The 15,089-nt window shown below is 40.4% G+C and overlaps 1 protein-coding gene across 1 annotated transcript; it reads right to left on the reverse strand.

Annotated features, from left to right (window-relative positions):
* Positions 1-38: 38 nt before the first annotated feature.
* Positions 39-762, reverse strand: LOC132015783 (uncharacterized). Its single transcript, XM_059396549.1, has one exon. It carries the CDS (start codon positions 372-374, stop codon positions 39-41), a length of 336 nt encoding a protein of 111 aa, XP_059252532.1. The 5' UTR covers positions 375-762.
* Between the last annotated feature and the right edge of the window lie 14,327 nt (positions 763-15,089).

Raw genomic sequence — 15,089 nt, forward strand, 5'->3', positions numbered from 1 at the left:
GACGCCCGGTGCCGCCTAAACTCGGAGCTTAGCGAGGATCAGCCGATGGAGCTGCACTTTTTACTCGTGCGTCTGTGCGGCGGGCGGCTAAGAGGCGAGTCTTCAGCTAACAGAGGCGAGAAGCGGCGGGGGTACGAGCGGGCGGTGGCAGCAGCAGAAATCCCCGTGAAGAGCTGTGAGCGGAAACGATACATGTTTCTCTCTAGCGCGGGAGCTAAGGCGGGGCGGGCTGGGCCACGACGCCTTAAGTAGCAAGACCGCCGCCTGTCGTCACCATCTGTGGGCGGAACTCGAACTCTCATTAGCCAATCCCTATAGACTCCCCACCGGAGTCCTACCTCCGGCGACCGATGGATGCTGACTACCAATCCCATGTCGCAAATCTTCCAGCGGCGACCAAGGATCAACGCCTCTCTGCCGCACTGAATTCTGGGAAATGTAGTAAATCTTCGGGGGGAAGTTCTCCTGTCTCCGCCCAACGGGTTTTTCTGCGCTCTTTTCTCCCTACTCTTGTCCCCTCCCCTGCTTCTCAGCGGCCCCGCCTCGGAATAAACTGAGTTGTTCCCAGGCGGTGAGCAATGAAGCGAGTATGCCTGATGACGAAGGCCAGCTTCCAACTGGGAGCTACGCAATTGGCTTAGCTCATCTTTATCTCGCGGGTGGCGTTCTTCTGTTTAACCTCTCCCCTGCTTCCGTGCAGCTTCCGTCCAGGCACACCCATACCCCTCCTCGGGAACACCTCCAAGATTTTAGTTGTTGAATTAGTTTAGTGATCACCACTACCTATAATTGAGGGGCTGTGTGCCCCCTACCTCCAAAAAAAGGCGTGCTTTAGTCGTGTAGTTCGTCTCTTTCTCCTAGTATAGACCAGAAAGATCTGGTGATTCAATGTCACAGGAGTCACATTTCTAAACAAAAATGAGTCCTTTGACAATTCGGCCAGTTAGGAGGTCAATCCGGGATAAGAGTTGGTTTCTGAGAATTCAACAGCTGGTAAAACAAACATAAACTATAAATACCAAGATCGCAGTGTTTTTTATTTTCCAAGGCACTCTTAGGTATGTCTTCCCTGTTACATTTGTCATGTATTTGGGACCTGTCATTAGGTTCATGTATTATGCCCAAACTCACTGACTCACCCCAGCGTAGGTGGCTAATCCCTCACTCCACCTCTCTCCTGGGCTCCTTCTCTTATTTTCTGCTGCTTGTAGCATATTTCCGCCTGAATGTGCTGCCAGCACCTCAATCCAATATCACTAAAACAAGAACTGTTTCCCTCTTCCTGTGCCCTTTGTGTGTTCACAGTACTACTATCCCCTCTGTCCAAATTAAAAAACTCAAACTTCCTATGTGGTTCCCCACTCTCTTTCATGTTCCCCAATCAGTTTTATGATAAAACTCTAAATTCATGCACTATTCTCCAGTCACACATGGCCTCAGTTCAAACCTGGGCACCTAAAGGGATCTTCCAGTCATTTCACCAAGGTATCACATATGATAATGCTGTCAGGTTTATTTATGATCCCGTTTTACTAATTCACTAGTTTAATAGTTGCTCAAAAACATTCCTCGGTTCCATTACCAATATGTTCAATGCCAAACCTCTTAGCTTGGCCTGGACTCCCTTTCCAGCTCCATCTCTCAGTGCTTCCCCATACACATCCCATTCTTCAGCCATGTGAATGAAGCCTTAGGGAAGCCCTAAACAGAACTGTTTCTTCCTCCTCACAACTCAGTGCTCTTTGTAATACTCTGTTGTCACTTACTATATCCCTACAGGTCACACAGCCCATTCAACGATGCTCTCCAAGGGGCCATATTTCAGGATGGCTTTTACGTTCTTTAATCCTAAGGCAGCAAGTAAGCCACATAGAGCATGTAAACCAGGTCAGGATGAAGATTGGTGGACACAGCTCGCATGATTTCCTTCCATCATCCCTCCCATGACTACACATCTGAAGTCTAGCGACCTTGGGCCACACTGAGTGAGACAAACCCAGGTTAGAGGAACAAAGAACTCCATACCTTTTATAACACTAGGCTCTCCATCATACAGAAATAAATAATACTACACTTAAGGCAATAATTTTGCCACAGTGTAATAAGCCCACTGACATCCATACAGGCTGGATGTCCAGGCTCCAAGCTTTGTACATGTGCTCTGCCTGCATTTGGGAGCATGTTCCTTTTATCTGCATCCACGTTCATGTCCACTTAGAGGCTTTTCTGGGGCAGGCCCAGCCGTGGCCTACACAGGATATGCATACACGTTTTACATTAATTTATGAACATCTGTCATCTAATAAAATTGTTGGCTCCCCCAGAACAAGAAGCTTGGTCTCATCATCTCTATTCCTCACAGCACATAAAAAAGTGTTATCTTCATAATTATAGATATTCAGCATATGTTAAATGAATGTTTAAGAAATAATTGTTGACTATATTTCTCTAGTTCAAAAACAGGAAGAAACATGACATACACTGAAGATACCTCAAATTATGAACTCTGAGAGGTACTTCTGATAAAATCAGAATGTGTATACACATTAAAATATAGTGAGATGATTTTATCAGAAGTACCTCAGACCAGTACAAGTGCCAGAAAGATTTAGTCACAGTCCTCATAAGACAGTGGTCCTTAACTCAACATGTTGGCTTTGCAACATATTTAAAGAAAGTACAAGACTCCCAACAACACTGAGTCACCAAGTGACTACAAATAGCAGGAGGAAAGGGGAAGAGGACACAGGGCTTTTTCCTTGTCAGGATTTGCCTTTTCATTCTCCAGTGACTTCTGCCTAGATCTCACAGGCCAGACTTTTGTCACACAACGATCCCTGACCCAAAGGGAGTCTAGAAGACAAGTATTTTCAGCGGGGCTTATTGACAATCAAATCTAAGGTTCTGTCAATAAGAATAAGGGGGAGATCATGGATGTCAGGTAAGCAGCTAGCAGGGTCTCCTTCATGTATTATGAGGCAAAGATTTCCCATGCTCTAATAAATATCACATATTTGTTAACAACTTGACATTATGTGCTGCATCTCAGCTCTTAGCAGTAAAAAGATGTTTCCTCCCCCTATAAAATACAACCTACTCAGTTTAACATTCCAACAGACATCACTATCACGTAAATAAACTCATTGTTGCGAAAATAAATTGTACATTAATCTGAATGTGTGGACACACCTGAGAAGAGTTCCAAGCTCTCATGGGATCTGTATATTGAGAAATATGGCTCAAGAACAATTAATTAACACAAATAAGACTTGGTATTCAAACTTCCTCTGAAGGCATAAACATAAAAGCCTGTCTTTGAATGACTTTAGTCATGGCTTCCTTGGGATTCTTTGCATAGCATTAAGCAAAATTAAATGTCTCCCAGATCCAGCTGAGACTTACCATAACCTAGTTCCTGCCTGTCTCTCCCAACTCATCTCTCATCACCTAACAACAGTCATATATGACAGAAGGGAAGGGACTGTGTTGTTAGAAGTTCTTCCTCTTACCCTCTTCCTCTTACCTCTCAGCCCCTAGCCAGAGATCTTCTGTTTTGCCATATGGAACTCCTGGCAGGTATCACAGCTCATCATGCTCAATGCCTGGCTACCTCTCCCACTCCTCTCTTCACCCACTACACTTTGCCTAAGTGTGTCCTTTGCCATCTCAGATTATAAAGTTCTTTCCCCCTTAAGACTTTTGTAACAGCTGTCCCTCACCCCTGAGTTTCCACAATTGCCACTCAGTTCTCAGCTCAAGTGACGCCTCCCTAAGGAGCCTCCCTACTCTCCATTCAGACATGGTCCCCTCACCCCACTTACCACCACCCTATGTACGTTATTCTCCTAAAGCACATCTCACCACCTAATGCTTCTCAGGTTCAGTCATTATTTTCTTTTGGCCCTACTACAATGTCAGAATGATGGTAAGAACAGATATCATTCTATTCACTGTTTTATCTTCAGTATTGGCTCTCAGTAGATATTCATGATTACTGAACGGATAGATGGATAAATAACTGAACGTCACTCCACCAATTCCTCTCATCCTTTAAGTCACAGATCCTGGGCCTCCCTCCCCCAGCCCATCAGATTTAAATGTCTCTCTTCTATGTTCCCATAGTGCCCTCCTTAGAACAGCATTAATTACATGTATTGTAATTCTTGATTACCATTTCCCCATCAGACACAAAATGGGCAAAGTCCAAGATCATCATTACTAAATCAGACACCAGAGCCTGATAAGTACCTAAGCTTTACATGTAGCATCTTTGTGCAAATTAGAAAGAGAAGCCAGGGCACCCAGCTTGATGGGTGATAATGAGCTGGAATTCAGCCCCCTCTCTCCCTTCATCAGGGAACAACCTGTCCATTTGTACAGAGTGGTCCTCATAGATAATACTGTTTAATTCAGTGAGGGGATGGATTTCCTCTAAATCAGAGCAGTTTTCTTAAAGATAGAAACTGAAGTGGGGGGAAAGGATGATACTAATAATTATCAGAAGTCCCCTCTGTTGCTCGTGCTGTTATAGGTTTTTTTCCTCTTTTTTACCACTTGATTACAGTATGATTGATACACAAAAAGCTCTACTTTTTGATGGATACAACCTGATGAGTTCAGAAATAAGTATACACCAGTGGGACCATTACTATAATCAATGCCATAAACATATCCATCACCTCCAAAAATTTCCTCCTACCCTGTGGGTAAGTGTGATAAGAACACTTAATTGTAGGTTCACCTCACATATCTCATACACTTCTTACAATGACCGTATGCGGGACAGATTAGTTGTAACATTTTGTGGATGAAGAACTGGGCTCAGAGAGGTTTTGTCACTTTCCCATGGCTGTACCATTAGTAAATAGTATGTCTGTGATTAAAGCCCAGGCCCATCTGTTTCCAAGGTTGTCCTTGGCTGACCTCGGCCACATGGCAATCTGAACGCTTCTTCCCAAGAGTCATGGGTTATGTATGTAGTCTTGCTAGGAAAGGCCATGTGGGCAGAATCTTGTCTTGTTCCCTGCTTTTGTAGTGTCCCTAGATGCCTACTGTTGTTGACTGATTGTTTGATTGTTTGGCAGATTTAGAGTTTCTGATAATTCAAAGACTCTGGCAGAATTATATTTTTAAATAACAATGTCATTCAACCAAATAATGTTTAAAGTGATTATCATTTGTTACGTTTTAGGCATGTTGCTTTCTTTATCTGTTTGCAAGTTTTGTGTTATTGCCAGGGAAGATGATAATACAACATGATAAATATGCAGTCCCTGTTTATTTCTTTTAAGAAGGGATACAGTGGGGTGTCTGGGTGGCTCAGGTGGTTAAGCATCTGCTTTCAGCTCAGGTCATGAAGTCCTGGGATCGAACCCCACATTGGACTCCCTGCTCAGCAGGAAGCCTGCTTCTCCTTTTCCCACTCCCACTGTTTGTGTTCTCTCTCTCTCTCTCTCTCTGTCAAATAAATAAATAAATGAATAAACAAATAAACAAACATCTTTTAAAAAAAATAAGAAGGGGGTGCCTGGGAGGCTCAGTGGTTAAAGCCTCTGCCTTCGGCTCAGGTCATGATCCCAGGGTTCTGGGATCATGACCCACATCGGGCTCTCTGCTCAGCAGGGAGCCTGCTTCCCTTCCTCTCTCTGCCTACGTGTGATCTCTGTCTGTCAAATAAATAAATAATCTTTAAAAAAATAAGAAGGGATACAGTGGCAAAATTAGTTAAAACTCCTAAGCCTCCAAATATATATTTGTTTGCCTTTTTTCTTTTTGTTATGTAGGAGACATATCTCTTATTGGTTCTGAAATTGCATACACTTTCTCTAATGAAATTCCTGAAAAATAAAAAACAAGATTGTCAGTTGTCCTCTCAAAAGAGAATGTTGCTTATCTCACAAAGGTGTGGTTCTATCAATACTACAGTATAAGGCTCTATTAGAAGAGGACTGTGAGGCATAAATACTATAATATACATGGCCAGACAGTAACGTTTATCACACGATGTACTGAAAGGGCTTTTCATGAAAACAGCATACATATGGATTTTCTTTTCTTTGAAGAAAAAGCTTCAAAGAAGCTTGAACTCTTTCATTTGGATATCCTCTGATACAAAATCAATTTGTTCTCTGCTGATCCCTCTATCCTAAAACCTACAGGGGCACCTGGGTGGCTCAGTGGGTTAAGCCTCTGCCTTCGGCTTAGGTCATGGTCTCAGGGTCCTGAGATCAAGCACAGCATCAGGCTCTCTGCTCAGCAGGGAGCCTGCTTCCCCCACTGCCTCTCTGCCTACTTGTGATCTCTCTCTCTGTCAAAAAAAAAAAAAAAAAAAAAAAATCTAAAACCTACAGTTGGTTCTCCTTCCCCAGTTCCTCTGGTAGCACCAATCTTCTGGCCAACCAACCAGAGAATCTTAAAATCAAAAAAAGACCTGAGGTCATCTACTTTAAACTCCTGTCTCATCTAGGAAATGCTTTGGCAACACAACTGAGATCCTGATCTCTAACTTAGTCTACCAGGATTCAAATCCTGACCACTTGAATGGATTCTTGAGCAAATCACTTCACCTCTCTGTGCCTTGGTTTCAAAGAGAATAATAACAGAGCCTATTGTATTGACTTGTAATGAGGAATACATGAAATATTACTATGTAGAGCACTCAGCCCAGTGCCCAACACAGAGTAAACACTCAATAAATGTTAGTCTTTAATATTAGGATGGAGATATTTACCCATCTTTTCTTAAACTCTGCCAGTGCTAAGAATCACACAACTTTCAAGGCAGATCATTCCAATATTAGAGTTATCATTTTAAGAAGTCCCATATTCCTTCAATAAATATTCATCAAGTGTCTGCAATGTACAAAATATGATGCTAGAACCTGAGAACAAAGAGAGGAGTAGAGAATAGTGTCTGTCCTGACAAAGTTCCCAGTCTATGCAGTTCAGCGCCAAGTGGCCTGTGGCTATCCTGCACCCCCTTGGAAGGGATACTTCAATGTTCCGCAGGTATGTTACCAATGAGATGCTTCAGCTTCTTCAAAGCAACTAGTTTACAGGCTCCCCAGGGAGGTCAGTCCTCTCTTCTGGAAGAAATCACCTTCCTTTTGTGAACCTCCATTTCCTTATGTCTAAATAGGAGTAAATAACCTTGCCTATTATGTCACTGGATTGTTGTAAAAATAAAATGAGATCATTATATCATCCTTGTAACCTGTCAGATATTCTGTAAAGATGAGATATATTCCATGTGTTAAGCCAAAGAAAAAACATGACTCTTCTCATGATAGAATTATAGGTACCAGTCAGCAAGGCAAGGTTTTAGGTCTTTAGGTCTTTAGGTCTAATACCTAGACCTTGGTCTATACCAAGACCCCAAATCAGGTTTACCAGCAAGGAGAAGACCAGACTGAATCAACAAGGCATCCAGCACTGCTCCTGAAAATCTAATTGGTGGCTACATATTTTGTTGGAAAGTCATCAGGTTTTAGATCCAGACTGACTTAGAGTCAAAAGGCCTTATCTTCCACTTACTAGCTGGGTGATCTTGTGCAAGATATTCAATTTATGCCACAGATCCATTTGTAAATTAGATTCTCTCTCCTGGGAAATTCAGAGTTAGAATGTAGAGACATTCAGAGTTTGGACTAGTCTTTTGAGCAGAGGGGATGTGATATCAAGGAATATAAATTAGCTATCATCTGCCCACCACAGACTTGAAAAAACAACAAAGTTAGTCTGCAGAGAGAAAAGAACCAAACAGCACTACTGTGAGAAGCAGGGACAGAAGTTGAAACTTCCCAGCTCCCGATGTACTTCCACTTTCAGAGAACAGAACTTCCTAAGACTCAGCGGAATTTGGGTTCCAGGATCATCCCTGAACTTTTAAAGTAAACCGTTTCTTTAGGCTTAAGTTAGGTCTAGGTTTAGGCTTAGTCGGTTTCTATTTCTTGGAGGCTGGAGTAACTGATAGCTTCTTCTTGGCACTTCCCTGTTTCCTTGAGTGATTGTTTCTTGGAGACCCAGGAAACCATTCAGTCAGTTGCAAACAGGACTTGCAGAGCCTAATCCTCTACTCTCAAATGAAAGGTGGTGGGAAGTAGGAACAGATTCTCTAACACTTTAGAGGCATGTTAGTATTTTAGCATTTCCCTAAATTATGGAGAATGAGTGAACTGCCAAATTTCATTCATCATCAGTGATATTTACCATGAACCATAATCAGCCAAAAGAATTCTGAAGAGTTAGTTTAAAAACCTAAACCAAACTGAACTGACCTTAACAGGTTTATTGCATTGAAATATTGATATTAGGTGTTCTAAAATTATAATTATTTTATTAAAAATAAAAGAAAATTGGCTACTGAACACATGGCTATAAGACTGAAAATTTTATTAATAAGATACATTTAATAATTATATTGTCATTCCATTTAAGAAAGACTTTCGTAGTTAATTTAAAACAGACACCATCGATTGCCTACCCCAAATCTACCCAGCTCTCTCTCCTCATTCACAAAACTGCAATTTTGTCCAGATTTCCAACCCCCTTTGAGTGGCCATGTGCTTCAGGGAAAGATGGACCTAGCCCCAGCACCAAGCACTGGGTCATGAATGATCCCGTGACTGATTCCTCCTATGAATGGTTGGTTCAGTCTTGGACACACAACATAATTCTAACCAACGAAGTGTGAGAGTTGAGGGTTTGTCATGAAGACTTCTCTTTTCCAAAAGAAATACAAACAAAAAGGTGGTCTTCTCTTTCTCTGAATATTGTCATTTGAGACCAATGACAGGAAACAAAGCTAACATACCAGGAACTGTAAGAAAAAAGGATTACAGAAACTAGATAAGATTTCTGAGATACTCAATTACCACGTAGCATCACCTATCACCTCTAGACCACTCACCATGTGAGATAATAAAAGTACTTAATATTTAAGTCAATTTTAACTGGAGATTTCTGTGACTTGGTGCTAAAAGGATCCCGACTAATACTGCTATATCTAACAATCTCTTGAAAATGATGGTAGCATTTGGCAATTTCTAACATTCTTATATGTGTTTAAAAGGGAGTTGAATAAAAATAATTCTTCAACTATTCCCCTACAACCCTAAAAATTCCATATGCTCCAAGAAAGAAAATGTCTTTGAAATCCTCACTTCTGTCATCTGCTGTTTTGTACTTAGAATGTACCAACATAGTGCCACTGCCCACTTCATGCCGCCTCCACAGAAGTCTGTCCAAGGACACCCTGTTAAAACTCTTTATTTGGAGAATTTCCTTTCCTTCACTCCCACTATTATTGTATGAGAGTGCTTTCTGGGCTTCTCCCCCTAGTATCCTTTTCTTTCTCCCTCTTTGCCACTAATTAAGAGTGATCTTCCTTGGGGCGCCTGGGTGTGGCTCAGTTGGTTAAGCCTGTGCCTTCAGCTCGGATCTTGATCCCCAGGTCCTGGAACCAAGACCTGCCTCAGGCTCCTTGCTCAGCAGCAGGCTGGCTTCTCTTTCTCTCTCTGTCTACTGCTTCCCCGCCTGTGTGCTCCCTCGCTCTCTCTGTCAAATAAATAAATAAAATCTTTTTTAAAAATGAGTAATCTTCCTTAAGGCAAACCCTGTCACTATCCCCATGCAGACTTTCCAAATCCCACCTTTGTCCCTGCAGAATGGACTGTCCCCTCCGATATGGTAAAAAGTGCATTTTCTGGAGTCAGACTATTAAGATTTGAACCCTGGCTCCACCCTTTACCAGACGCAAGTTACTGAATCTGTGCTTTCAGTTTCCTCTTCTATAAAGCGGCACCAATCAATAGTGCTTTTAGAATTATTGACATAATTAAATAAGACAATGCATGTTAGCACTTAGCACATGCCAGGCACATAGTAAATATTCCATAAATGTAGTAATGCTGTGATTATGATTACAGAAAATCTATGGCTTCCATTGCACCAACTTCTCTATATTTTTCTTTACCAGGCTTTTGAGTTACTTGCATCTAATTCATTTTTGTAGCTCAGCATCTAGCACTGGCCTAAAAGGTAGTAGGCACTACACGAACAGTTTTTGATTGAATGTCTGTGTTACTGCCTAACTCGTAACCCTTCATTGGCCCCTGACTGCCTTTAGTATAAAATCCATACACTTTAACACGGTTTACAAAACTTCTAATACCTGCCTCCTATACATCTGTCTCACTTCCTCTTCTACATACCAGCTAAGCATGATCACTCATAGCTTCCCGAAGAAACGTTTCCTTCAACTGGGAATGTCCTCCCAGGCCCTTTTCTAATCTGGTGAATTTCTTTTGACATCTGAGGCCCAAATCAAGTATCTTTTCCTATAGTCTTTGCTGACCATCTTAAAACTGGCCACCAAGTCCAGAAACACAGGCAAACACATAATAGTTTTGTTGGGATTATTACATTATAGGTTAAAATAATCTATCTGCATTTCCAAACTTCATGGCAACGCTGTAGCTAGAACTGATCCCTCCCGCCTCTGTGCTCCCACAGTATCTTTTGCCTCTTTCGTGAAGCGCTGACTACCGGGGATGCAACACACAGAGGCCCTGCGTTATTGATCTGTGTCCCAACCACTGAACTCTGACTGACACAGGTGAAGCACGCAGAAAATATTTGTCAAATAAAAAAATGTCAACAACTATTATGGCTCATCTATGTGTTGGGCAAGGAAAACTGCCACCCACTGAATCACTGATCATGAACATCCCTAGCGCACAAATCCTGCCTGCAATCACTTTCATCCTTGTTGCATCCTTGAAAATGAAGTAAAATGCTTGCCATGTGCCCTGGTGATGACAATGACTTCCTCTTCTTCTTCTTCTTTTCTTTTAAGATTTTATTTATTTGATAGAGAGGGGACACAAACAGGGGGAGTGAGAAAGGGAGAAGCAGGCTCCCCACTGAGCAGGGAGCCCGATGTGGGGCTCAATCCCAGGACCCTGGGATCATGACCTGAGCAGAAGGCAGACACTTAACAGCTGAGCCACCCAGGCACCCTGCCCTGGTGACTTCATACTGCATTGCTTATATTCAGTTTTAACTCGTGGTTAAAACATGTCTTCTTTGAAGGAATATTTGCACGTTTTGAAAATGAAAAAATTAAGGAAATGTGGTTTATAATTAGTCAATGTTATTTGATGCCTTCACGAAGAAAAGTATCAATAGAGTAAAATGAGTAAAACATTTCAAAATAAATGATACACTAACATATGAATGTTCTTATTAATAAGAGAAAATTAAAATTTTACAAAGAGCTATTATCTAAACTGACCAGATAAATGCATTAAACCGTGGGTGACCTTTTAACTGTCTAGCCATAGGGAAAGTGTTAAAACCCATGTTTATATTGTTAAGTGTTCAATTATTTTTGAACCACTCCATACAGTACTATGGGTATTCTAATCTGAGGTCCAAAAATGGGATTTAGATGCACTGTGGACTCCCTGAAATTATATTTTATCCCATATTATAATTTGTCTTTATGTAATAGTATGGAATCAACAAAACTTTTCATTAACAGATTTTACAGTGATATTAATAATTACTTAATTTAATCTTAAGTTTAATTTAGGATTTAATAAAGTCATATATCCCTTTTAGGTCTATTAGTAGACATTAAAAAAAAAAACATGTCGTCATATTAAGTATACTTCATTCACTGCAATCCCTATCATAATACCAATGGCATTATTCATAGAACTAGAACAAATAATCCTAAAATCTTTATGGAACCACCAAAGACCCCCCCCCCCCAAGAGGCAAAGCAATCTTGAGAAAAAACAAAGCTGGAGGTATTATGCTCTCTGATTTCAACTATAAAACAAAAGTATAGTAATCAAAACAGTATGGTACAGGCACAAAAATAGACCCATAGATAACAGCATAGAATTGGGAGCCCACAAATAAACCCACATTTATATGGTCAATTAATCAATGACAAAGGAGGCAAGAATGTACAATGAGGGGGGCGCCTAGGTGGTATGTCAGTTAAGTGTCTGCGTTCTGCTCAGGTCATGGTCCCAGGGTCCTGGTATCCAGCCCTGTATCACTGGGCTTCCTGCTCAGTGGGTAAGCTGCTTCTCCCTTTCCTCCCTGCTCATGCTCTCTCTCGCTATCTCCACCACCATCTGTCTCCTTCTCTCTCTCTCTCTCTCAAATAAATAAATAACTTTTTAAAAAATGTACAATGAAAAAGACAGTCTCTTCAGCAAATGGTGTTGGGAAAACTGGACAACAATATGCAAAAAAATGTAACTGGACCACTCTCTTACACCATATGCAAAAATCAAATCAAAATGGATTAAAGACTTAAATATAAGACCTGAAGCCATAAAATTTCTGTAAGAAAATACAGGCAGTAAGTTCTTTGACATTGATCTTACCTACATTCTTTTATATATGTCTCCTCTGGTAAGAGCAACAAAATAAAGAACAAACAATTAGGACTACAACAAACTAAAAAACTTTTGCCCAGCAAAGGAAACCATTAACAAAAGGAAAGTCAACCTACTGAATGGGAGAGGACATTTGCACATGATTTATCTGGTAGGGGTTCATACCCAAAATATATAAAGAACTCATACAACTCGGTAACAACAACAACAACAACAACAAAAACCTGGTAAAAAAAAATGGGCAGAGAAGACATACATATGGGCAAAAAGCACATGAAACGTTCAACATCACTAATCATCAGGGAAATGCAAATCAAAACCACAAGATACACCTCACACCTGTCAGAATGGCTATTATCAAAAAGACAAGTATTGGCAAGGATGTAGAGAAAAGGGAACTCCAAGCACTGTTGGTAGAAAGGTAAACTGGTGAGGCTACTATAGAAAACAATATAGAGGTTCCTCAAAAAATTAAAAATAGAACTACCATACAACTAGCTTTTCCCTTTCTGGGTATTTATCTGAAGGAAATGAAAACACTAATTCAAAAAGATATACATACTGCTATGTTCACTGCAGCATTACTTACAATAGCCAAGATATGGAAGTTACCCAAGTGTCCACTGATAGATTATTAAATAGAGAAGATGTGTTATGTGTGTGTACATATATACATAATATTCCAACATATATACATAATATTCCAATATTACTTCACCATATAAAATAATGAAACATGGATGGATCTAGAAGACATTGTGCTAATAAAGTAATTCAGAGAGAGAAAGACAAATACCTTATGATTTCACTTACATGTAGAATCTAAGAAACAAATGAACGAACAGAAGAGAAACAGACTTATAGGGAACAAACTGGTGGTTGTGGTGGGGGGGGAACCGGGGGATGGGTGGAGGGTAGGTGAAATAGGTAAAGAGGATTAAGAGGTACAAACTTCTAGTTATGAAATAAATAAGTCCCAGGGATGACAATGTCCACTCAATAAAATCACGATAACTTTGTGTGGTACAGAGGGTAACTAGACCTATCAAGGTGACCATTTTATAATATATAAAAATATCAAATTACTATGCTGCCCATCTGAAACTAATATAATACTGTATGTTAATTATCCTTCAATTTCAGAATAACGAATACACTTCAACTCCAGCTGCTGCAGAGCTCTTACCAGCATTCCTGCTGTAGGACCCAGGGTCACTGCTAGCGCATAGAGAATCTTTTCTAACTTCTACAAAATTTAAAAAGTCACCAAGATGCCCTTCCTCTTGGAGAGAGGGAGGCAGTCCTCCAATGGGGAGCATTGTTTAGTATGGGAAATGTGATTGGGTTTCAACCCCTTGGCACCTCCTCAGCTGGATACCTTTGTGTATCACACAAACTATACAACTGCAAACAGTAGCCCCACTTGGGTGCCAATGGAAGTGAAAATATACCAGGACTCTTTCGTACATCTCCTATAGAAAATACTTTGAACAAAGACTGTTTTATATATTCTTGCTCGGAATTTGTGTTTGTATTTGATTCTAAGATCCACATTTTTAAACTATTTAACATCTCTGAAACTGATGTTTCTTACAGTGCTATACCCAGTCAACCATTCATTAAATTTTATAAAACGAATACACACACACTCACACACAAAAAAAAAATTAAGGAAGTGAAATAATTCTAAATTCTATTTTTATATTTCACTCAGAATAATAAGTCATTTTCTACTTGAAAGATGATACCCTGTAGATCTATCAAATAGAGCACTTTTTCTTGTCCTCTGTTTTCAAGGACTCCTTAGACTAAAATAATTCCTCCTCAACCTCAAAGCACCTTGTTTATATTCTTCTTGTGGCTTTATGCTATTCTGCTTTGCACTGTAATTATATTTTGCTTTTCTTGTCTATAAAATCCTACAGGGCAGGGCCTGTGGACCTTTGTCTTCTCTGCTATGTAGGGCAACAGCATGGTCAAGTAGAAGCAAATTGGCCTCTGGAGACAGGCCAACCTCCATCCAGGTCTTGGTCCTGCTGTCGACTGGCTCTATGATCGTGAGCAAGTTATTTAACCTCCCAGAGTCCCATTTCCTTACTTGGAAAATGGAGGTAACATGGGATTGGTCTGAAGGTTTAAAACTGAGTTGAGTTAGAAAGGACTGGCACTTTGCAAGTTCTTTGTAGCAGACTGCCACTATTTTTCAGCATTCTGGCAACAGGCAGATTCACATTCAGGTTTGGCCACTTATTATAATGCCTTACTACCAGTTACTTCTGGATGCCTAAGCTTCTAAGCACCATGAAGGTAGGATGCTATCTGTCTCATTCACCGTTTGTCCTTAGCATCTAACACAGAGCCTGGCTGGTGTTGAATGAATAAAAAATGAAGATAATCCCTTAGAGCACTATTGTGAGAATTAGAAAGAATGTATAAAAGTGCCAGTCACAGTTACAGTGCCTGGTACATAGTAGGCACAAATAACTAATTTTTGACTTTCAAAACAAATAAATATGAAAAAAAAATAGGATACAAAAAATGCTATGGGCATTCACACCCTTGTATTTAGCATGTAATTACTGGAATAGGCAAGAGAGGACATGGCTAAATGGCTGGCTTGATGACTAATACATTCTACCATAAAAATGTGCTCATACCTCCAACACAACACTAT

Source organism: Mustela nigripes, chromosome 4, assembly GCF_022355385.1.
Source record: "Mustela nigripes isolate SB6536 chromosome 4, MUSNIG.SB6536, whole genome shotgun sequence".
Lineage (NCBI taxonomy): Eukaryota > Metazoa > Chordata > Mammalia > Carnivora > Mustelidae > Mustela > Mustela nigripes.

Bases quoted from the DNA above. Each gene is read 5' to 3' on its own strand.
- LOC132015783 (XM_059396549.1), bottom strand. From the start codon at position 374: ATGGGATTGGTAGTCAGCATCCATCGGTCGCCGGAGGTAGGACTCCGG.